Source organism: Coffea arabica, chromosome 3c (assembly GCF_036785885.1).
Source record: "Coffea arabica cultivar ET-39 chromosome 3c, Coffea Arabica ET-39 HiFi, whole genome shotgun sequence".
Classification (NCBI taxonomy): Eukaryota; Viridiplantae; Streptophyta; class Magnoliopsida; order Gentianales; family Rubiaceae; genus Coffea; species Coffea arabica.
Window position 1 is genome coordinate 4,961,813 of NC_092314.1, and position 25,069 is coordinate 4,986,881.

At 36.1% G+C, this 25,069-nt stretch overlaps 4 protein-coding genes across 5 annotated transcripts; 3 read left to right on the forward strand and 1 right to left on the reverse strand.

Moving 5' to 3' along the window:
* Positions 1-3,381: 3,381 nt before the first annotated feature.
* LOC113734313 (transcription factor GTE6) lies at positions 3,382-8,418 on the forward strand. 2 transcript variants are annotated; one of them, XM_027260804.2, is made up of 9 exons: positions 3,382-3,676; positions 4,167-4,305; positions 4,754-4,975; positions 5,780-5,857; positions 6,187-6,411; positions 6,600-6,698; positions 6,812-6,888; positions 7,617-7,767; positions 7,866-8,418. In XM_027260804.2, the coding sequence occupies exons 2-9, from the start codon at positions 4,180-4,182 to the stop codon at positions 8,064-8,066; spliced, it is 1,179 nt and encodes a 392-aa protein (XP_027116605.1). In that variant the 5' UTR covers positions 3,382-3,676; positions 4,167-4,179; the 3' UTR covers positions 8,067-8,418. The 2 variants fall into 2 exon arrangements, with proteins under 2 accessions (XP_027116605.1, XP_027116606.1); XM_027260805.2 differs by having other exon boundaries at positions 3,401-3,676; positions 6,830-6,888.
* A 137-nt stretch (positions 8,419-8,555) lies between these two features.
* On the forward strand, positions 8,556-14,039 carry LOC140004473 (putative disease resistance protein At1g50180). The gene is made up of 3 exons (XM_072082001.1): positions 8,556-8,850; positions 10,147-11,182; positions 12,027-14,039. The coding sequence occupies exons 1-3, from the start codon at positions 8,845-8,847 to the stop codon at positions 12,392-12,394; spliced, it is 1,410 nt and encodes a 469-aa protein (XP_071938102.1). The 5' UTR covers positions 8,556-8,844; the 3' UTR covers positions 12,395-14,039.
* Positions 12,897-14,039, forward strand: LOC113734312 (disease resistance protein RPP8). The gene is made up of 2 exons (XM_027260803.2): positions 12,897-13,031; positions 13,153-14,039. Exons 1-2 carry the CDS (start codon positions 12,993-12,995, stop codon positions 13,870-13,872), a joined length of 759 nt encoding a protein of 252 aa, XP_027116604.2. The 5' UTR covers positions 12,897-12,992; the 3' UTR covers positions 13,873-14,039.
* Positions 14,040-16,985: 2,946 nt separating this feature from the next.
* Positions 16,986-17,414, reverse strand: LOC113735400 (uncharacterized). The gene has a single exon (XM_027262412.1). The coding sequence runs from the start codon at positions 17,412-17,414 to the stop codon at positions 16,986-16,988; it is 429 nt and encodes a 142-aa protein (XP_027118213.1).
* Positions 17,415-25,069: the final 7,655 nt, after the last annotated feature.

Here is a 25,069-nt window from a genome sequence, read left to right on the forward strand (position 1 = left end):
TTATGAAAACTTGAAACACTTCCAATTTTTGAAGCAACTTTTTTCAATGAGCTTTCAATTTTAGCAACTCTGACCATCATTCTCGAAACAGAACAAACACTGTATGCACATTGCATGTAATTCAAGAGCAGTGTAATTTATTCTAAAAGCCAGTGAAATCAGACACAAGACCTGGACCAAATCCAGTTCTTATGTAGTTTACTGCTTCAATTCATTAGCAGCACTATAGAAAATTAAGAACAATTTGAGAAAATTTCATACCTTCAATACGTCTTTCTCTTAGAGCTTTTCTCTGAAGCAACTCCCAACTTTCATTCTCATTCAAAAGTCGGGGTTGATGGTGGAAGCCATTAGGACCAGTATGCAATGCCACTTCTCTATTGCGAATTGTAACCAATATTTTGCTGCCTTTCTGTCTAGTCGGGAAGCCTTGTTTTATGCATTCCCATGCATCTGTCCCCCAACTATCATCAAGAGCTATCAAGCATTCCTTTGTTGCTGGACGTTGTAAAGTTCCTTCACTAGCTCATCTTGTCTCCACTTCTCGATCTCTTCTCTTCTCTGAGGGACAAGTTTAATCAGCATCCTTACCGAAAGATCCTTTGTTTGCCATTGTTGGATTCGCATATCCAAGCAAAGCCATCGAAATGGCGCTTTACATTTGGGTGGTTATAAACCTTGCCAGCAATAGTAGTCTTGCCCAACCCCCCCCCCCTTTCCTGAAATCATGGTTAGCAATATCAGTCGATTCCAATATGACTCGGACGAATCGTAATCAGAATGGAGGGGATCGGTATCGAATTGCGGATAATACCACATCCATGGCGACTCACTCTGACTTGGACGATATTAACCAATTCGAATCCATGATGTATAGTATCGGTCGATATATTCAAGTCCACTTGGATATTTTTTAAAATTGTGCCTTTTTTTGATATTTTCTAATTTTAGTAATTTTTTCAGATTTTTTGAAAATTTTTATGTGTTATAATGTGCGTATCATCCGATATTCAATCGATATGCCGCGATGGATATGGAACAACCACGACCGCAACGCAACCACAACCTGCGACCTCGAACCATGCCTGAAATGGAATCAACTCTGTAATAGCCATGCTCATCATCTTCATTCACCAAGTGTTGCACGAGCATATCAACATCGCTCTCCAATCCAACAAAATCCTCCTCACCAATGAAGGAATATGTCTGCCTCAACTCTTGTTGCTTAGAACTTGACCCTTCCTCCTCCATTATATCTCGGATCCCATAGTCCAGCTGAATTTCTTTTGGGGCAAATTCCACTTTACCCCCCTGTGGTTTAGCGTTTTTTCACATAACCCCTCTATGGTTTCAAAAGCTATACATAACCCCCTTATGGTTTGGATTAAAGTGTCAAAGTAACGAAAATAGTCACTCGTAACGGCATCATCTAAAATGTCAAAAATACCCTTATGTAAGGCTGAAATTTATGTATTAACCAAGGGGGGTTATGTGTATATTTTGAAAATCATAAGGGGGTTATATGGTAAAGTATTAAACTATAAGGGGGTTATATGGTAAAGTATTAAACTATAAGGGGGTTATATGGTAAAATATAAAAATCATAGGGGGTTAATGTGTCATGTATTTATAAGGGTAATTTCGACATTTTTAGAAGTTCCGTTACGAGGGACTATTTCCGTTACTTTGACACTTTAATCCAAACCATGAGGGGGTTATGTATAGCTTTTGAAACCATAGGGGGGTTATGTAAAACAAGGGTAAACCACAGGGGGGTAAAATATAATTTACCCTTTCTTTTGAGATTCAGGATCTTACTGTTAAGAGACTCTATTTCTGATCCAACTTGGTGATGGAGATAGCAATCATTCAAGATACAAACACATCGGTTGAGGACCTTCATCAAACCTCCTCCTCTCCATAATCCAACTCTGAAAGCGTAGCTCTCAAGGAGGTCTCCTGCTTGATAAGCAATATCTTTAACTTCTGATACCCATTCTCGAATCCTCTCCTTGTCATCCTGCCTTGCATCTGCATCTCTCAAGAATCATTTCATCCGCCTTAGCTCTGACTGAAGTTGCTCCGCTTGGTCCGTGACACCAACAAGGAATTTTGCTTCTTCAATTAACAAACCAGCAATTGTTTCAATGGCAAAAGAAACAACTGCCTCTTCCATTTGGGAATCAGCTTGAACAATAGACTCTTAATCAGGATAACAATCTCGAATGTTGCATCGTCTTTTTTGATGTTAAAGAATGAATACTAGGACATATGATTTATATTGTCTTGGTCTTGTCTTTACTAGATAGCTCAAGCATTATACTTGGCGTACGACCTTGAAGTACTAGATTGCAAGGTTCTTCTGCCTTGTCTCGTATAACAAATCTTCCAAGAATTGAAAAAGTAGTCCAGCCCTCTTAAGTTACTTAATTTTTGAATCAAATTATATTCCTTGGTTTTAAGTGATCTTGGCATCTTCAATGTCCTCAAATTGGTGCCATTTCCACCCCAGCTATCTGCCTTTGGTATGGTTTCTTTCCTTCTATATAGGGTAAGGAACTTCATTTCTATCACCTTTGGCCTTCCAATTGGTTGTTAGCTTTTTGTTACTTTTCTTACTAAATGAAAAGGAAAAAGAGAGAAATCTTGTGCCCCGTTAACTTGCTGTCATCCCATGCGAATTTTGATCCCAAGGTTTCTAGTGAAATTCAAGAACATGCTTTTCTTTTTTTTTTTTTTTTTTTTTTTGTGATTTTGCTTTATTTTGATGAACGCTCATTTCACTAGAACTGCAGATTATCTCGAGACAAATACATGCAGCAAATTGCTAGTTTAAAAACTTAACACAAGAGGAAATATTAATTATATTATTTTTTATTTGTATATATTTTTTGAAAGATATCCCCCAGTTATTTTATCTTCTATATATATATATATATCCCTTAATTATGTTATTTTTATTTATATGTTTTTTAAAGCTATCTTATTAACTGAGGTGCGCTTCTAATTTAATGTAACAAGAGTTTATTTTGTGTTAATTGTTGTTATTGACCAAGCTACTCGACTTGAACTCGTGAGTAGTTCAGTCAAAAGTTTAACTCAAACCCGCTATTGACAGAGCTCGACTTGCTTGATAAGCTAATTGAGAAAAGTTCAAGTGAAAAAAAAAACTCGTGTATTTATTGAATCTTATCGAATAATGTATTTATAATATTATTATTTATTATAAATTATGAAACTTACTAAAAAAAAGGAGGTGATCTCAATTATATTGGATTGAGCTTGATTTGGTTGATTTCGAGCTCGAACTCTAATAAGGTAAGATAAGCTCAAATTCAACTTTAAAATTTGATGAATTCGAACTCGATTCAACGATTTCTACTTAAGTAGAGCTCATCTAGTGCGCTATTTAATTCAACTTTGATTCGAGTCGATAGCAGCCTTAAAATAATTATGGCGTCGTTAAATTGCCAACAAGGTATTAGTAGTAAACAATTAGTGGAAAGTTTTGCACTATTTGGCTTGGACAATTCTCCATAAAACGAGTATACGTCGTCGTTTTCCACCGGGTTGTGGAAACTAAGAAACCTCGTGCCAAAACCCCTTGTCAATCGTGGGCTTCAGTTTCTGAGAATTGCCTCCGGCCGGCGGCTTCTTCTTCAACTCTCCAACTAAGGTAACCAAAATCAAGAACCCAATCTCCTAATTTTCTTCCTTTAGCAGAATGCACTCATCTGATTCTCGTTAGTCCATAAAATCTGTAAAATTCAGTGCTCGTATCCATTACGAAGATGAAAAAATTGTTGAACTTATCTGTTACCCTTTCTTTCTGCCTTTCCTTTTTCTTTTAAATTCTCTCTTGAACTAACTCCTTCTCGGTTATTCTCAAAATCCCTGCTTTGATCATTCCATGTTTAAAAATCCAAACTTGCTATTCTCTTTGTAAATTTTTTGTAGACTAATTTAAGAAAGAAAAACCACGGCGTAAAAGCCTCAATTTTTATTTTGGGAATAATTCACCTTATCTTTGGTTGCGGATAATTACAACCCTGGTGCAAAGTAAACATTTTGGTGGCATTATGAATATTATTTTTTTAGGGGTTGCAATATTTATGGTTCATGTAGTTAAAGTAATTTTTTTTTCTATTTTTTTGGGATGATTAAAGGTGGGGACAACTGATGGAAATACCACGTAGCTTGGCCCCTGATGTCCAAATTCCAGAGCCTATAGAATACAAAGACGATGCTTCTGAAGTGGAGAACCTAAAAAATCAAGTTGATGAAATCTTTGTGAAGGTTGATCAGGTAAAGTAAGGCGGTAATTGGGATATTAATGTTGTTTGATTTAAGAAACTTCTATCCTGTTTGTGATGTTGGCTTGCTTGCATTTGTAAAACGAGACTGATGATTTTAACTATCTACTTATTTTTTGTCTTTTTTATGAACAATTTTAAACTTCATTTGTGTATACAAAGCTTGTCTTGATGTATACGCAGGAATCTTCTGTAGCTTATTTCAGAGCAGAGTCATTCTATTGAAGTTCTAGAAAAAGACAGGAATGTGATGCCAAATATTGTGTTTGTGATTCATCTGTTCTTTTGTTGTATCAGTCATCCTTCCAAGTGATAATTTAGGAGAATTGTAATAAGCGCTTATGACTGTTGGTGTTGTTGATGGATGATAACGTTCCTTTGGCATGTAATGAATATGATTTCAGCTTGAAGTTTTTGAGTTTTTTGATTTAATTTTGCAGCTTGAGCAAAGATTGAATGAAGTTGAGCAGTTCTATACAATTGCAAGTAGAAAGCAACGAAGTGCGAGTACCCCAAAAAGTTTGTCAGCTCTGAAGGATAAAGACAAGGAGAAGCAAGTTGCTAGCTTTAAGAAACGACAGCAAGATGCAGCACGTAGGGAAGCAGCTGCTGCCAAAAGAATGCAGGAACTTATGCGCCAATTCCACACAATATTACGTCAGGTGATAAAAGGTTTATTTGCATGTGTTCCTGTTGTTGGACAATATATTGGATCCGGCTTCATTCTGTGCTTATTGTTGTTGCCCCCCCCCCCTTCTTCTCTCTTTTATTGAAATTTTCATGAAAAGTATGATGTACTTCCTTTTGCTTTTTGAAAGTTTTTCATATTATTTTTTCTTGACAAAGATTTTTACTCGGTCTTGGTAACACACAACTGAAGTGATACTGCAGCAAATAATTTAGAATGAATTGGTGGAGAGATTTTCTAACAGGCATTTCAAGGTTGTAGGAATATACTATGGTGTCCAGTTGTGATTTTTCATCTTCTTTTCTAATTTATGAATGATATTATTGCTGAGCTGAAAAATATTCTCTTAACTATTCACAAAGATGTTTGCAAAAGCTGCAAATAATTATTTCTCGTTAGTCGGATATTGCGCCTTCAAATGTTGGAGAAGATAAGGTGTTACTGAACATGGAATGCATTATGGTTTCAAATTTGTAGAGTTTTCTGTTTGAATTGGCCTTACTTAAATAAAGAAAAGAAATCTTATTTTTTTTTTCTAATATTGGTATCTATAGGACCTAAATTTTAATAAGATTAATATATATGCTTCAATCTTAATTTGAAAGAAACTATTGTTTCTTTTGTCATTTTTAGTTGTTAAGATTATTAAGAAGTTAGCTAAAAAACATGACATGAGCACACGAGCACCATTGTATTTGTTCTTACATGCTGCATATCATATTGTTGAATTTTGCAGGTTACAGTAAAGTATCACTAAGTTGATTTGTTGGCTTGTCAGATCACCCAGCACAAGTGGGCAGGACCTTTCATGCAGCCAGTGGATGTTGAAGGTCTTGGATTGCATGACTATTTTGATGTAATGGTTTTGATCTTTCTACATTTTACCATGATGCTATAAATGCAGCCTAGCCAACTCAATCTCTCTCTCAGCATTGTGTACAAATGCATGTGTGCAAATATGCGTACAGTCAGGCTCACTCCCATGCAGAAGAGACCCTTGATTTGAAACTTGTTTACCGTTTTTATTTCTGGGAGAAATAGTAGAAAAGGTGTTTTCTTTTGAAGTTTGGTCATCTGTTTCCCTTTGGATTAACTTGTTACAAATGCAATGGTTTCTTTAGTCCTTTGTGTTTATGTTGTAATTCAGTTATTTTGCTTCATTTTTTTGTCTTTCCAACATTCCAGGTAATTGAGAAGCCCATGGACTTCAGCACAGTTAAAAGTAAAATGGAGGCCAAGGATGGTAATGGATATAAAAATGTGCGGGAGATATGTGCTGATGTTCGATTAATATTTAAGAATGCAATGAAATATAATGAAGAAAGGGTTGATGAGCATGTAATGGCCAAAACTTTGTTGGGAAAATTTGAGGAGAAATGGCTGCAATTGTTGCCTAAAGTTCATGAAGAGGTATGAAACAAATCGAAAATTTAATTGCCTTACTCTATTAATCAGAAAAGTGTTTAGTGCTACAAAAGTCAAATACTTGTGGTTAACTTTTTGGGGTTATTGAATATCACATAATCAAGTTTCCACAGCAAACAATCATATCTCAATTTTGAGGCCTCAGGTTAATTTTCAAAATTGCAACCTTGTAGGAGAAGAGGCGGAAAGAGGAGGAAGCAGAGGCTCAATTGGATATACAGCTTGCTCAGGAGGCTGCACATGCCAAAATGGCTAAGGATTTGAGTATTGAGGTAAGTAGCATTCTATTGGGAAGCGTTCTAAGAAAGACTACTGCCTCAGTTTGATCTCAATTTTCTATTTTGCATTCTAATTAATTTGGAAAAGTACTGGAAATTTTTGACAGTTGTATTTTGATGTCCAGCTTGACGATGTGGATGCGCATCTTGAAGAACTCAGGGAACTTGTACTTCAGAATTGCAGGTTTGTTATTTATAACGCAGCTCTTTCAACAAAGCTTTTAACTTTCTTTCTTCTTTTTATAATAATAATAATAATAAAAACCTGCTTTTCGTGGCTTCTGTTTTGGTCTGCTTGTGATACATGGCATGATTTTTTAATAAAGGAGTTCATGAATGTTTGACCCAGCAATTTGTTATAGATTTGCAGGGTACTGACTTAGAGCTGTTAATCGAGCCGAGTCGAGCCGAGTATTTGGCTGCCGAGCTCGACTCGAGTTTAATTCGAGCCGAGCTCGAGCTCGAGTTAGGAAAACGAGCTTTAAAATGTGTTCGAACTCGGCTCGTTAAATGTACATGTGGCTCGAGCTCGACTCGTTTATCACAAACGAGCTCGAGCTCGAGCTCGTGCAAATTAACCTTAATAAAAACCTATAATTTTTAATTTTTATAATTTTGATTTCTAAAATGACAAATATGCCCTTCATTAAGGAGCTCTAACGAGCTACTCGAGTATCTAACGAGCCGAGCTTACTCGGCTCGGCTCGTTAACTAAACGAGCATGTTTCGAGCTCGAGCTCGACTCGTTAACCAAAATTAACGAGCTGAGCTCGAGCCTTAACGAGTCGAGCTCTAACGAGCTTTCGAGCTACTCGATTGACTTAACAGCTCTAGGTACTGTGCATATATTACTATTTTGAAATTCAATAACTTTGGGATATTTTGTTACTAAACTTTGGATGGCATTTCCAGAAAGATGACAACTGAAGAGAAGAGAAGACTGGGGGCTGCACTCACCCAATTATCTGCTGAAGATCTCAACAAAGCCTTGTTGATAGTTGCTCAAAATGATCCGAATTTTCAAGCAGCAGCTGACGAAGTGTTTCTTGACATGGATGCTCAGGTATTAAGTTCTGCTTAACTATTTTTGTCTGCTTTCATCTTTTTGTATCCCTGGCAGTAGTTCTTCTAAGGTAACTTGGGTTTTGGCTTCTTTTGCAGAGTGAATCAACATTGTGGAAGCTGAAGTTATTTGTGAAAGATACTTTGCAGGTAGGAAAAAGTCCAGCATGTGTGGGAGGAACAACCAACAATATGAACAATACTAGCAACTACCAAAACAACAATAACAAACGTAAGAGAGAGATTTGTGTTGCCCTGGCTAAAACTTCCCATAAAAAGACCAAAAAACTCTCTATTTAGTGCAGGATAATGGTACAGATAGTTATACCCTAGGACTGGCTCCTTTTTTACCTTTTTTTTTTCTAGTGTAAGTGGGAAGTCTCTACCCCGAGACCTCTCACTCACAGTCCCTCCCCCAGCTGGCTCTATTTAGTTGCAAGTCTTTATGAATATGGTTCTACTGTAGAGAGAGAATTATTTCCATTTGAAGTGACTGGTTTGTCTTCTCCAAGTAGACACGAAATTCAATTCTACTGTATAGTTTAGTTCTTTCGCAGAGATCATTGAGCAAGATTCTGCTAGACAACATGGTTTCACCAAATGCATCCATGTATTATATTTCATATGCTGATAATGACTATTGTGCTCTCAATTATGTCTTCTTCTACATTTCTCCTTGATTTTCCTTGAGATAAAGAACAGTGGTGCTTTTTAAACTAGAGTTATATTGTCAGTTCAATATTTAGTGGGTATGTGATATATAGCTTTTAGCAAAATAATTTGTGCACCTGATAGTAATATTTCCCTTTTCCAAGAATGATGGAAAATGCCCTCATCGGCAGATTCCTGCTGCTGTGGAACTAACGACAATGAAGAGCCTTTAAGTTGTAACTACTACACTCTTTTGATGCTACATCCTGCATCCATCTTCTTGGCCTTAATTTCTTGATTTATGAGAATAACGAAGAATCTTGTAGCTGCTTTGCTGCAGGGTTTGCTCTGTTTACTGGTTTCTAGAATTTTTTTCTTGAAATGAAGTGGGTGGGAGCTTGAGGAAGAGTTTGAAAGAGAATATTGAATGCCGGTGATGATCTTGGATTCTTGATTCTTTATTTTAAAATGTTAAAGAAAGGAGGTAACAGAAACCGTTTGGTCCAGTTGCTAATCATAGAGGGAAATATAATGTGTACTAATATCGCATTCTTTGTAGTTTGTAGCTCCCTAGCTTTATCCGTCAAACAGGAGCAGTTAGTGAAAGACTGGCAAAACTTTGTCTCAAGAGTAATACTTGTAATCGTAGAGAGAAGGGTGGGCAAAGAGATAAACATGATACATTTTTAACCGTGCAGGAGTAATCATTATAAATAAACTTGAAGATCCAATTTCCACTAAAATTTTGGGGATGGAACCTTGCCTCTTAACGTACGGCAACACCTATTCAGCAAGTTAACACAATTATAAAATGTACTCTCTAATTTGTAATTAGGGCTGCAAACGAGTCGAGTTTTGGTCTTATCGAGTTGAGTCTTGACTTAATTTCATCGAGCTCGAGCTCGACGAGCTGGTAATTTTCAAACTCGAGCTCGAGCTCGAAAAAAATAAAAATAAAAATATTTTTTCTTAATAAATAATAAAATATTAAGGATATTTATGTAATTTTACTAACGAGCTTAATGTTTTGATCTCGAACTCGACTCTGGCTCGACCAGCTCAAGCTCGACTCGAGCTCGATATTGATCAAGCTTGAGTCGACCCCTATTTGTAATCTATATACAATCACTTTCCCATAATATTCTTCCATTTTCTGTTTTCATTCTTTTTTTTCTGTGGTTTAAACTGTTTTTTCCCCTCTAGAAGTACCAGAACCCTAGAGATTGGAAAGTGGTAGTCCTAGTAGCAACCTTCAAAATAAATTTGTGTTTGGATGGAAGATTATTTGAAATATTGTTTAGGGTAATTATTATAATACTTTTATGATTTAATGTATGCGAGATAAAAAGATAGTTGTAACATAAAAAAAAATTGATTGAAAAGCGTGTTTCTGATGCAAGCAAATAATTTATTTTTGCAAATAATGCCTATCCAAGAGTAGAGAGCAGAGCAATTTAAATATGCTCTTGGAGGAGGTTTGGTTATGCACAACTGATAATGAACAAGAAATATTAGATTCGGGACTTAATGCATAAGTTGAAGAAATACGAAAGGAATAAAGTTGATAGGAATTGGGATTGCTTAAACTCAAAGCAAAGGTTTAGAATCACGATTAACTTAATTAATTTTATAATCTATGTACCGAATGTCTATAGCCTATAAAGCTGTAGAGACGTATTTTTGCTGATCATGCCTAAACCTCTTTGATCCTTAATTTCGACAATCACAGATGGCCGAGCCCATTGTATCATTTCTTTTGGAAACGATCGGGCATTTGTTGATTGAAGAGGGAAAGTTCTTAAGTGGGGTGACTGAAGAGGCTAAGCAGCTTCATTCAGAGCTAAAGATGATGCGGGCACTATTAAAAGATGCTGACGAAAAGCGACATGAGGCTGAAGTTGTTAAAGAGTGGGTTTCACAGAGCAAAGATCTAGCTTATGAAGCTGAAAACATGGTTGAAACTCACGCTTTCAGGCTTGCATCAAGACAGATGGCAAGAGGTACTAGGAATGTCATTCGAAGATACACTTGTATCGTGAATGAATGTTATATTCGTCATAAAGTTGGATTAGAGATTCAAAATCTCAATGCCAGAGTCTCTAATCTGAGAAGATCTTTTCAAGAATATGGAATAAGGGCTGCAACAGAAAGAGAAGAATCAAGCTCTCGGCAGCAACAATTGAGGATGACATATTCCTATGTTGCTGATGATGAAGATTTTGTTGGATTGGAACACGACATCGAGAAGCTAATGCAGGTCCTGGTGAATGAAGCTGAGTTCTCTGGCTCCTGTGGAGTTGTTTCCATTTGTGGCATGGGAGGTTCAGGAAAGACAACTCTTGCACGAAAGCTATACAACCATCCTAATGCAAAGCATCATTTTGATAGTTTTGCGTGGGTTTGTATATCCCAACAATGGCAAACAAGAGAGATCTTGCAAGGAATCTTGGTTAGCTTCTTCCCAGAAAGAAGAAGGGAGATTGAGAAGTGGAGAGATGATGAGATGGTTGGGGAACTTCTTCGATTCCAGCAGAACGGAAAATGCCTCGTAGTTCTTGATGACATCTGGTCGACTGATGCATGGGAATGCATCAAAGTTGCATTTCCAATCAGAAATAAGGGCAAGATATTGCTCACAAGTCGTAACAAAGATGTAGCAATGCGCATTGGTCCAAATGGTTTCCACCACGAATCGAGACTGTTAACCGATGCTGAAAGCTGGGAGCTGCTCCAAAGAAAGGCATTGAGAGACAGACCTATCCAAGGTTTGTTATATCCTGTTACTCCAACTATAAACTGTAAAGTTTGTTTACAATCCTGCATCACGCTATTAGGAGCATAAATTTCCTAACCTGTCTACACCACCATGTCCAGATAAAGGGATTCAGTGAAAATTATCATAATTTGGAAATAGTAGCCATACGGTTCATATTATTGAACAATGTATAATTGGTCAAACTTTGTGTGAACAACATAAGTATTCAATATGGTTCATGTTATTCAACAATCATGGACCAATTGTCTGAAATGAATATCTACAACATTCATCTAATTCATGTTGCTGACCTTTAAGATCGAATATTGATTGCGTACATAGATTTACATATTGGAAGTACATTGAATCTTAACTTTGTTTTAAAATTCAGATGACAAGCAATTCCTTGAGTTTGCTTTTCCCTCTAGATTATTACCAGTTTTTGACCTTGCTGGTTTTCATCTCTGTATTAAAGAGACCTTAGGTTCTCTGAAGTGTACAGTTTTGTTATGTCCCCATCAAATAGAAGTTCGGTTTAGGCAAAAATGAAAAAAAAAATGCTATAGAAAATATCAATTAAGTTGTCCTTAAACCACAAAGCCCTTTTTAAATACATCCACTTATTAGAGAAATTATATTTTCCCTGCCACTTCTTGAGCTGAAAAATATGAAGAGTGATAAAATCTAGTACATAGTCATAAGGACAAAAACATAGACAGGTTTCCATAATCTTTTAGAAAAATAGAATTGATTGCTCTATTTAATTGGCTAGATGAAATCTGGTTGAACGTTCCGAGGCATGCCTTCGAAAATGTAATCCATGACTAATTTACACTACAACCAATGCTTTACAGGAGATGGAGATGTTCACGACTTTGAAGTGTTAGGCCAACAAATGGTTAAATTTTGCGGAGGTCTTCCTTTAGCTGTGGTCGTTCTAGGAGGAATTCTTGCAACAAAACACAGCTTCAATGAGTGGAATGTAGTTTACAGAAATATCAAGTCCTTCCTAGCAAAAGGAGAAAGCATCGAACATCAAGGAAAAGTGCACAAGATTTTGGGTCTAAGTTACGATAACTTGCCATACAAATTAAAGCCTTGTTTTCTTTACTTAAGTGCATTCTATGAAGATGAAGAAGTGCCCATAGAGAGATTATATCAGTTGTGGATGGCTGAAGGGATGGTCTCTGCAGAAGACCAAATGGGGGGGGGGAATCAATGATGGACATTGCTGAAAGCTACTTGGGAGAGTTGGCCAAACGATGTATGGTCCAGGTTCAACAGGTGACGGTAGCAGATGGGGAGACACTGCGAAGCCCTAGAAAGTTTTGGTCATGTCACCTTCATGACCTCATGAGAGACTTCTGCATAGCAAAGGCAAGAGAAGAAAATTTTTTGAAGGTCTTTGGTTATCAACATGGGAATGAAGTCGAGTTGGCCGGTTCCACTTCATCATCAACCGGTAACATTCACAGACACGTGATTTATTTGGGTGACCAGGATGCTTCCAATTATGCTCAGGAAGGGGAAACAACGAAGCATCTTCGAACGCTTCTGTTTTGTGCCACGAAACATGGAAGTATGACAGCACAATTGGCAGAGTCCCAAATGAATATGTTCAAGATGCTAAGATCTTTGACAATTCAAGGCGTCAACAGTCCAGGCCTAGAAAACAGTAAAAATAGTCCCAAGTTACCGATAGGTCATCTCATTCACTTGAGATACCTGAGTTTGAGAAGTTCCAAATTTGTCATGTCACCCTCGTCCATAAGCCGCCTGGAACACTTGGAAACTCTTGATTTATCTAATGCCAAAATAGTATGGACGAGAAATGTGCCATTAAGGATGCTGCGACTGAGGTACCTATATCTTCCTCATGATATCTCTGTGCAAATATATGCCTCAAGTAACCTTGAAATCTTAGAAGGCGCCAACCTTGCAAAAGTTGTAAGAAATTTCTCTGAGTCTATTAATCTTCAGGAGCTACGTGAATATAGGGGAGAATTGGAAGGTATAGAAGAAATCATCAACTGCGTATCACATTCACACAAGCTAAATCATGTAAATATCTGGACTCCATTTATTCCTGAATTTTTCGGCCTAGAAAAGGGATTAGCACTTCTGAGGCAATTGTTCCGCAGCAATCTCCAATGTCTACGGCTAGAAGGACCTTTAAGAAAGTTACCTGAGTATGAATCCAACTTCTTCGGAAACCTATTGGAACTGCAGTTAAGAGAATCCAGGCTTGAAGAAGATCCCATGGCGATACTGGAGAAACTCCCAAACTTAAAAACACTCAAGTTCTGCAACCATTCCTTTAATGGAAAAGAAATGACTTGCCATTCGAGGGGATTTCCTCAGCTCAGGTTTCTTCTGCTCCATCATTTGCATCAGTTAGAGAAGTGGACGGTGGAGGAAGGAGGCATGGCTAATCTTTCTTGTCTCTATATTTGCGACTGCGAACGCTTAGCAATGATTCCACAAGGATTGAGGTTTATTGAACCACTCAAAGAATTGGTGATTCAAGGAATGCCCGACGAATTTCTGAACAGGGTTCGATTGGTGGATGGTCAGAAAGGAGAGGATTTTGACAAAATTTGCCACATTCCTTCAATAAGGATCGATGAGCCTCCACTTCTTGAAGCATCAAGCCTCGTTCTCCCGTTCTTAATGCTGATTGCCTTTCATTCTGTGATGTAATATTTTTGCGTGCTCTTCTAGCTTTGATTGTTCTCATTTATCTCTATTTCAGCTTATTTTTAGGCTAGTACCAGTGCCTTCTACTGAGGGGACAGTGTTCTGCTTAATTATGTATTGCTGCATAGATTTAATTATATAATACGGGGATATGATATTTGGTTGTTTTATTCCTCTAATGTTTGGACGTTGGAGTTTGATATCTAATTTTTAAGCTCAATCTTTAACACAGTGTTAAATTGTCAACCTAATTCGATTCGAACGTGATTTGGTTCGAATATTATGATAAATAGTGAATTTAATAATTGAAACTGGGGAAAGAAATGAAAGCTAGAAAAAAAAAAAGGTCAAATCTGTGATATTCATGTATTAAAAAAAGAAAAAGAAGGAAAATTTGTCAATTTGGTCCCTCACATTATCAAAAAAAAAAAAAAACCTTATTAGCCTTTCACATTCAAATTCAACTAAAATAGTCCCTTAGGTATAACAAAAAAAAAAAATCAGCCAAATTTTCCTTTGAAAAGATTTTGACTGTGAAGGACTAACTTTAAAAGATTATAACTAGACTTTGAAAAGTTTGAAGTGATGATAGTCATTATTATTTCCCGAGAGAAGTATACATAGCAATCTTATATAGGCGAGATCAGTCGTACACAGCAATCTCATAGTACGTGGTAGTGTGTATTTGGTTTGCTAATTTTCAACTTTGTGCTGCAGAAAATTTAGGCCTCTAAAGTCCCTGTTATGTCCCTATCAAATAAAATTTTAATTCGCGGAAAAAATGAAGAAGATTTCTATATTTCCCCATCTGGGATTTGGTGATCTTTCTAGGTATGCCTCCTCAAATGTGAGCCATGAGTAATTATAGCAACTTTAACCATCCTTTTCTTCACAGGAAGGGAAGATATGCATTAACAGGAAATGTTAGGCAGAGAAATGACTGAATTTTGTAGAGGCCTTCCATTAGCTGTTGTCGTTCTTGGAGGAATTCTCGCAACTAAACACAGCCTCAATGAGTGGAATGTGGTGCATAGAAATATCAAGTCTTACTGACCAGCATCAAGGAGAAGTGCAAAAGATTTTGGCTTCAAGTTACAATGACTTGCCCTGTAAACTGAAGCCATGTTGTCGTTACTTGGGTGGATTCTCTGAAGATGAAGATATAAAAGCAGCGATACTGCATAATTTGGAGATAGCCGAAGGAATGATTTTTGCTGAAGACCGAAATGGGGACGAATCGCCGATGGATGTTTGGATAACATCCACGTGAAGATAACATACAGTGAGTATCAATCCAAGGGAAAGTTTGGATCATGTCACCTTCACGACCTCATGAGAGACTTGTGTCTGGCGAAGGCAAGTGAAGAAAATTTCTTACGGGTCACAGAATATCGCCATCGGAATGAAATTGCTGATTAATTTGGTAGGTTTCAGTTCTTCATCAATAGCTAAAATTCATCGACGACTCTTTATTTATTTGGGTGATCAGGGTGCCCAAAAGTATGCTCCCCCTGCAAGGGAAGTAACTGAGCATCTACGAACACTTTCAGTTCGTGCTATATATACGGTATGGTCATTTGAGGACACAATTGGCAGAGTTCCAGTTGGAAAGGTTCAAGATGCTTAGATCTTTTGACAATCCAAGAAGTGATCACTCCAGGCCTGGAAAACATCAAAGTCAATAGTAGCATCCCGTATGATGTTTTCAAGTTACCAATAGGTAAGCTTATTCACATGAGATATATATACCTGAGTTTGAGAGATCCTAAATTGGTCATCTCGCCCTTGTCTCTAAACAACCTGGAACACTTGGAAACTCTTGATTTTTCTAAATGTGCCATTGAGGATGCCGCGATTGATCTATCTATATCTTCCTTCCAGTGGCAAATCTATGCCTCAACAAATCTTGAGACATTAGAGGGTAGTGTCCCTGGAAAATTTGTTAGAGACATTTCTGAGTTAACTAATCTTGAGGAGGTGCATGCATGGATGGAAGACGTAAAAGCTGTAGAAGAAATGATCAACTGGCATATCACCTTCCAACAAGCTAAATCATGTAGCTCTTGATGCTGAGATTCCCAAATTCTTCGGCCTAGGACAGGGAAGAGCACTTCTAACTTGAGGCAATTATTCGACAGCAATCTCCAATTTCTGTCGATAGAAGGATGTTTAGGCGGGTTACCTGAGTACGTATGATTCCCGCTTCCTGGGAAACCTTTTGGCCCTGAAATTAGGGGCATCCGAACTCGAAGAAGATCCCATGACAATACTAGAGAAGCTTCCAAACTCACAAAGGCTCGGGTTTTAATGGGACGGTGCTTTCGTGGGAAAAGAAATGCAGTGGTTTGCCATGGCTCAGTGATTAGCCTCTGTTAGAGAAGTGGACGGTAGAGAAAGGAGCCATTATGGCTAATCTCCTTTCTAGTCTTCAGATTCACTACTGTCAAAGATTAACCATGAATCCGGCCCGAGGGATTGAGGTTCATTGAACCACTCAAAAAAGTGTTGGCAATCCGCGAAGAATTTCAGAACAGGGTTCGAGGAGAGGATTTCGACGAAATCTGCCACAACATTCCTTCAGTAAGGATCCCTCCACCTCTAAATCATATTTTGATCCAGATACGTCTTGAACAAAAGCTTAATTCTGGAAGCCTTTCATTCAGTGATGTAATTTTTCTCCATCTTCTTCTCTATTTCCCATTTTATTCTTGTTTAACTCCATTTTCTAGCTTCATTTCAGAATATATAGTGAGTACTACTACTTTTTATCAGCATTCCAGTGATGAATTGTTGTTCTAGGTTGATTATAAATTCTGATTTCAAATAATCAGTTTTTATGATATTCTCGAATTGGCAACGTGAATTTTGGTAAATAAATGTGAATATCTTCTTAAATACATCCTCATCCTTAGTAGTATATTGTTGTGAATATCACAGACTTATGCCAAAGGAGTAACATCACAGAAACTGCAATACAAGTATGAAAACATTATTAATTCTGCTGAGTTTAAAATTAGAAACAAAAAATAATAATAATACATAAAAACTACCCAAAAAAAAAAAAAAAACTGAGAAAGGATAGCAGCAGCTTAAATGAGATGGAATTATTAAACAATTCAGAGTTGAAACCATCGAGCCAGCTCCGTAGGATTGACTACACCAGGAATGTGGTTCCCATCACTCTTCAACAAGCTCGCCACCTCAGCGTAACTCTGGCTACGCAGCTTATGCGGCTCGGCTTCAGGTTTATTTCTCCGGCTCCTCTCCACCTTCCTCGAGTGAGAGCCAGCTGACTGAACAGGCGCGGCCTGGGCTCTAGCCGGGTCAAACTTCTGACCCAACAGAGTCCCTTCCGTTAGAAACTCGTAAGCCATGTAACCAGCTAGAAGCCGATTGTTATGCAAAGCTGATGATTCCGAACCTCCCAACGACGTCGTTGGATTTAAATTATTAACAGCCGTCGCTTCAGCTGACGATTTTCTCGTTGATGGGAAGGGGCTAGGGTGCTCCCCCCTCTCTTTACGCTTTCGGTCGCTCGAACTCATCTCAGCCGTCCGATTAATCAGAACACAAAACAATTAATCGGAGGACTATAAAAAGGCCACGTCAGCGAAAGATCCAAAAAATGGTGGTAATGGGATGGAACGAACAATTCAAGAAACCGGTGAGCAAGAACTGAGGAGTGTAAAATAGAATCGGACAGTTTAAAAAGCTATAAAAGGTACATTTAGGAAATGAGGGTGAAATAGTAATTTCATATTAAGCTCCTTTTTCTTTTTCTATTTTTTTGAGGTAAAATGGATAATGAAGAAAGATTGGGAAATGTCGATAGGGCAGAACTTTGGACATAGAATAGAAGATGGGTTCTGATAAGGTGTGTGTGAGGTGACTTAAGATTGGGATGGAGGGTCACCGGAAACTGATAACTAAGATGAAGATTTGGGGGTATGGTGGCGGCGCACGGGGTGGCTCCGACCGGGGAGATGGAGTAAGATGGGGTTGATCAAGGAAGGAGAAATTGGAGCTGAGAAGAGAGCTTTAGGAAGAAAAGAACGTAGAGACCTTTGGTCTTAAATCTATCTAGGGAGGTTATAATTACAGCCCTTGAATTAATAAGGTATTTGCTAAATTGCCATTGCAATTTGTTGTCAAATCAGGTGAAGGGATGGCTGGCTCAATAGCTAATGGAAATTTTATGTGCAGATGGCGGAAAAAAATGCTGAAAATCATTAAAAAAAATTTGAGAAATCATCATTATGATGGCACTAATGCTTATTATGAGGTTGATTTGGATACTTTTAGGATGTCACTAGGAACATTTGGGGTGGGACAGGTTAGAAGTTGTTCGTTGGATTAACTCTCTTAATTCCGTCGCTAAGTACTCATTTTCTTTCCCCCCTCTTCTTCATAATTGGTGTTGAATATAGGAGGTAAAATAAAGGTATTTAAATTGAAAATGAAAGTTCACAATTAACACTTGCACGTACTCGCTAAGTATTAGTTTAGGACCAAAAAATGATTATAAGAGGTAAAATAAAGATATTTAAATTGAAAATGGAAGTTCAATATTGACATTGTACATACTCGTTAAGTATTATTAGATATGCCCAATACTAATTCTACCATCAACTTATTGCTAATATTAGAAAAAATGAAAACAAATACTTATGTATGATTGATATATATATACATACATACTTGTGAATGATTAATTAGATATATGCAATAACCATATAAAATTTTTAACATCATTATGCATTACTTATCATTACAATTCTAATATCATACACATTTTACAAGTGGACCGTTCAAACCTATCTTCTTAAAACGGTATCATTATAATCTCAAATTGTTTCAGTTATGATATTTTGAAACCCAAAATTGTAATTGGTAATATCTTTTTTTTCCTTTTATTTGGATTCAATCTTTGCACTCAGTTCAACTAATTTATTGCGCTCAAAAGGAAATCTTATCTCTTGGCAACCATATAAATTTGGAGGGTACAAAATTACCAAGTGTAGTACCACTAAGCATAATGGTTTACCAAATAAAAGAATATATTCCAGGTACAGCTACAAAATGCTTTGTGCAAATTAAATCTATATTATATCCATATTTTAAAATATCACACAAAATCAAAAGTATAGATACAAATCACATCCTTGTATTTATCAAAAAAATGTATGAAGAGTTCAACGGTTTAAACAAATAAAATTAGTTTCTGACAGGTGTCGGGCCTGTGCAATAATAAAAACAAAAAATCTATTCAACTAAAGTTAATTTTTGTAGATAGTGGTAAGCAGGGTCGAATCCACAAGAATTGGGTGTAACTGCTTCTTTTCAAATTCACAGTAATCAGGAGGTGTTTTTGTGTGGAAAGTGCCAATCAAATAAATTCAAATAAAAATAAATAGCTAACTAGAAATTAAATGACAATTCACTAAAATCAAAGTAATAATAAATAAAGGTCTAACCAAGAAATAACTTCAGCAATGGTTCACCTAATTGATCATCGATGCAAAGACGATTCCAATTATTTATTAATAAATAGAATATAACTGTCAAACAAGCGATGACAGTTAACCCCTCCTTACTGTGTCGGTGATGAAGGTACGCCCGTTAATCACTGTTCTAATTGAGAAATAATCTTAGGTACGCCCTTAAGATTTAATTTTTCAATTGTCTTACATATTAGAAGAGCCCTATTTTAACCAAATAACGCACTGCCAAGGTTATTTCAGATTAGCCCACATATCCCCCGGCATAAACCTAATCATGCCAGTTATCACTAATTCAAGGTAATTAAATAAATGCGGATTTAATGCCCTAACTGACAATAGATTATCAAGCTAACTAATTATCCGGATCCAAAATAATTAATTAATTAATTAATCATAAATACTGCAATCAAGGGATACGCGAATACCAATAAATAAAAGAAAAAGATAAAATTAAATCGATTTTACAAGTTTTAGATGAACCAAAACCTCCGTTATTCCTTGACTAGAATGAAGGGATTAGTTCATATTTGATGCGAAAAGTCCATACAAAAGTGAAGAGAGAGCCGCGGCCATCAATTGAAAAATGGGCAAATTCAATTCGGTCAAAGGAATACAGTAAAGCAAGGTTGCAGAGGATGATTCAATGTCTTCTTAATTGCTCCTGACATCCAAGGAGAAAAACTACCAAGTACCCAAACGAAAAGTCAAAGCTAAGAACTACTAAGTTGTGCCTGGCATTCGTAAGAAGAAAGCAAAAGAAAATCCCAGGGAAAAGTCAACAAAAGCTATCCAAAGTAGTGCTCATCCTTTGCTATCTCTAATTTTCTATCTAATGCCTCTTCTAATCTCCCACCGTGCGGCGGCTTTTTGCTCTCCAAGGAATAATGAAGACTCTCCCCGTCTGCTGTCTTTGCTGCAATTACCAAAATGGTCATAAGTTTTTCTTTTTCAAAAATGCTCCTTGGGATAATCCTTGATACTTGGGCTCCTTTCCTGTCAAATTGACACTTGTTATTATATTTGCATTCTACTTCCTGAAATAAATGCAAAATATCAAAGGTGAGTAAAATTTAACAATTCATCCACATCAGGTCAGATAATAGAGAAAATTAATAATAAAATAAACGATAAAATTGTAACATATCTTGCGTTAGCCACAGCAGCTCTTATCAAGATTTAGACCTACAAATAGAAGCTTTCCTTTTTGCAGGTTACTTTAGATTTATGATGGCAATGCAAGAAGAGATAACCAACATACGAATTATTAGAATATGGTAGATATCAATTGTCACTTTGGTTTGCTTCAATGAGGGATAATTTTAGAAACCTCCACAGATTTGTAATAATATCGCTTAGTATTTGAAAAATATTATTTGTCTCCTCTATTTTTAATTTTAGCATTGTCAACCTATTTCATAATATATTATTAAAAAACTTGACTGATATGGTTTTTAAATTAAGAACTGCAAGACATTAACAAAGTTGGAAGGCCGTTGAATAGTTTTCGCTTCATTAGTCTACACAAGAATTATAACAAATTTTAGAAATTTTACATAATTTTAAAAACTCATAAAATTCACCTGAAATATTTTAAATGAAGAAAATAACATTTTGCACTTTAAAAACAACTCAAATGAGATTTTAAATATATAGTTAAGAAATTTATCTTTTACTAAGTTTTCAAGCCATTGAATTGGACAAAAAAAATTTAGAAATTCAAAGAACTTGTACACAATTTATAAATCCTTAATTCATCCGTAAACACTTATTCGATAAAACACCATAAATGAGTTCATAAACATAATTTTAAACATTTTGTCTTCTTCTAGCTTTCAAGCCATCACAATCTCGACAAAAATTTAAAAATTTTCAAAATTTCTAAAAATTTGAAAAATTCTTAAATTGACCAAAAAAACTGAATAATCTTTTCTGGCTTGAAAACATCTAAAATATACTCTTAAAAATAAATTATTTGTGCGGTAAAACATATACTGTTATATTGTTTCCTATCAAATTTATGCATTCACACAATTTGTCTGTATTTTAAAGCTTTTATTAATATATTTTTAATTATAAAAGTAGGACAATAAAGGGCACTTTTGAAATGAAAACATCTTCTGTATCAAAAAAATAAGTTATTTACTAATATAGTTTGAAATAAGTTGATAACGTTATAAAAACTTAAAAGTAGAGGCAAACAGTTTATGGATTCTAAATGATACGCTGTGACAAGACTCGAGGGATGTTTCTGAAATTATTCCTTTGCTTTAAGGTAAATAAAATAAAACACCCTGTTAGTGAGTGACCGTGGTTAGACAATCACCATCAGCTAGCAGCAGCAGTAATGAAGAATCTGGACATCTACAATTCCTATTTGATTGATGCTTAAAGTGCCGATCCGACCCCATTGTTTAGACCTAACAGTGCCGACCTAGTCATCTTGCATTGAATCGACCCCGCTTTTAGTTTGTCATACTTGTCAATTTTATGGCATGCCAAGATTTCTGATACGTACTCGATCATTTTCACATGAAACTGGAAACCAATATTAATTTTGAGGCATCTTGAATGCCAAAGGGAGAAAAAGAATAAAAAAAAACTCGAAATGTATAAAAGGATTATTCAAGTAGAAAAGATAATCTAAAATTTGAGGGATTGGTTTCTATAACTTTTCACGTATACACTGAATGACCATACAAGAAAGTAAGTTGAGAAAAAGAGCAGTTCTGCTTGTTCAGTTTTCTTGAAATTGTTGTTTTTGATACTGTTTTCCCTTTCATTCCTTCTATAAGTGGAAATGATGAAACGGATCATAGAGAAGTAAATACCCATCAAAATGGTATGTTTGCATTTCAGAACTCGGATGGGGAAAAACAAGATGAAAATAACTAGTGAACCCCTTGATTTTCATTATCAACTGGAAATACTTCAGTGTTATCATATGATTAATGTAGTTTAATCCGGTTAATTAGTTAAGCAATCAAATATGTCATAAGAACAAAAGAAAAACAGCTCAGTAATTAGTTGTAATTGTTAATGAATTTTCAATAACAAACCAAATCAATTTTGCATTATAACCCAAAACAAAGTCAATTTACATTTGAATGCAGAAAATGGATTCTGCTAGAGAACCTGTCAAGTTGAGGCCTTGCATGTAAATCAAGGAAAATGGTTACTCTTTGCATGTTGATTTACTAACCGGTTATCCACATGTATTCAAGTCAACCTAATTAGCACGATTTCAAGAAATTTACTTCTGTAATTAGCCAGTGTGAAATTCCTTTCCTACGCGAGGGAAAAAAATAATGTCACGTTCTTATGTTAACTTTCGAATTAACGTTAACCCCTTTCGATGAAAACATCCATAATCATAACAATAGTTCAGAAAGAGAGAAAACAGTTGAAAAAGACTCTCCCTGAGTTTGCTGTTCAAGAAGCTTAATGATGGCTAAGCGCATCTGTTTCCATACGTTCAATCACACTCATTTGCGAGTTTAGACAAACACATAAATGGAAGTCATTTTCGCTCGCCGCCCATTATCAAGTAAGTTTGTCTGTCATCTTTGTAGATGCATTTAGTTTTCGTCAAATACCATAACACTATTTGTGTCTAGAAGAAAAGCAATGTTGCCAAGAACTTGTAGCAGGAGTATCAAATCTGGGAGTTTTGATAACTTTGTTTGTATTTTATCACTTTTTTGAGGGTTTAAAAATTTGGCATGAAATCTATGTCGGTGACTATTTCTGTCTTACACTGACCCTCGTACAAGTTTCCAAGGAAAAAGTATATAACATCTGAATATAAATTGAGGATGGAACCCATGTAGTTGTAGTACCAAAACAAAAATATTTCGTGTTCTGAGAAAACTATGGGGCGTGGAAGTTGTGCAGTTTTAGGGGAGCTAAATTGTAAATCGAGGAAACATTATGAAGCATTGATGTTTAATGCAGAAGTGAACAAACAAAAATGCGATTGGCTGAGATGATAAAATTCCGCCACAGTATCGAACCGACGAATGGCATGCTATTTCATGACCAGAACAAAACCATCCAGCCAGATCCAAGAAGGATATGATAAATGATACCAGTGCTAGAATTAGATGGAAGTTGAAAATGCTACTACTAGTATAAACAAAATTTCAACCAAGCATTAATTTCTTTGGTTTCTTCCAGTTTCAATTGCATGTGCGTGCGTACCATATTGGTTAGGAAGGTCCCAATGTATTTCCTTTACCAAACTTTGAACTTTTGTGCTGTATCTCTTTCAGTTTCCCATGTCGATTAGGTGCTAGCTGTTTTCTTTTCACGATGTTTCTGGGAAAAAAAAAAAGCCCCCATGTGTGATTACCAAATTCTAAGTAAGATGACATTTATGATGCCACAGTGCTCATTCTCAACCAACCTGTTTCATTAGAGATAATTTTGTTTTCACAGCACAGACATTGAAAGTGGTACACATTTTTGTATTTGTGGATAACATAAATGGTGGTACTGGTATAGTAAAGAAATTGCTGTTAAATGTGCCCAAGCGAGTCCAAGAAGGCTCCATTTCATTCTTATGCATCAGTTGCTTTACAACCTAAGGCTAAGATACCTCTATCAATCATCAAACAATAGTGAATGGAGAGTAATAGTGGTTTGCCATAGATTTGGGCTTGGAGATCCATAGAACAAATCTTTTTGTGGCTAAGATAAGGATCATCTACCATGCGATATACCACATTTGTGGTATCTCATGATACTTTTTCTTTTTCTTTTTCTTTTTTAATCACACTTTTGTTAATTTGTACAATGTGATTTACCATAATGTAGTGTTGTAGCACATTGTAGAATTTCCCTCAAAACAAATATGAATACATAGTCAAAAGGCAAAAAAATGTATGTGATTGACATTGGATTACTTCAAAAGAGTAATCAAAAGAATTTGTGTGAAATCTTGAATAAAGTCTCACAGTCAATAATGAATTTCTGGTAGAATTCATGGCAACTATGCTGTCACACTTCAGAAAAATCCTATCTTTCCAAGATCATCTGTATATCTACATAATTACCCGCAAGAAAATATAAGGGACTTATTAGTCGATACTGGCATACGTCAGAATCAATCATGTTTCTGCATTTCCACTTGGTCTGGATGCACATACATGCATGCAACTCTCGAAGGGCATAGGCAAAATTTCAACTCTATGCATGCAGCTGATATCTGCCATCTGCCTCGGAAAAGAAAACAAAAAAACACCCAACCAAAAGTTAAAGCATATGGTTGACTAAGAAAATAGAGCATTTTTTTTCTTTTACTCAGAATCGACCTGCAAACCGGAACACCATTGCAACTGAGTCATTCGTGCATTTATTTTGCTATGTTACGACATTTTGATCATCAGCACTTGGGTTGCAGTGGTCAGAATGGCCCGACGAATGTGCAGAGGAGAGAATACTATATACTTATCTCGAGAGTACTACAGAATAAAGAATTTGGTTATACTCTCGAACAAGAAAGAATAATGCAGTAACTAAATTCACTTGTAGTCGGTAAAAAGTTGTAATACAGACAAAGTTTGGCCCAAAAACAAAAAAACAAAAGAATTGCATTTTCTTTTTGGCAAAACCACCCCATGCAACAAATGAAATTTACCAAAAAGCTCGTCAAGAATTTTGATAGAGCACATTAGTTTTTTTTTTTTTTTTTCAATAAAAGG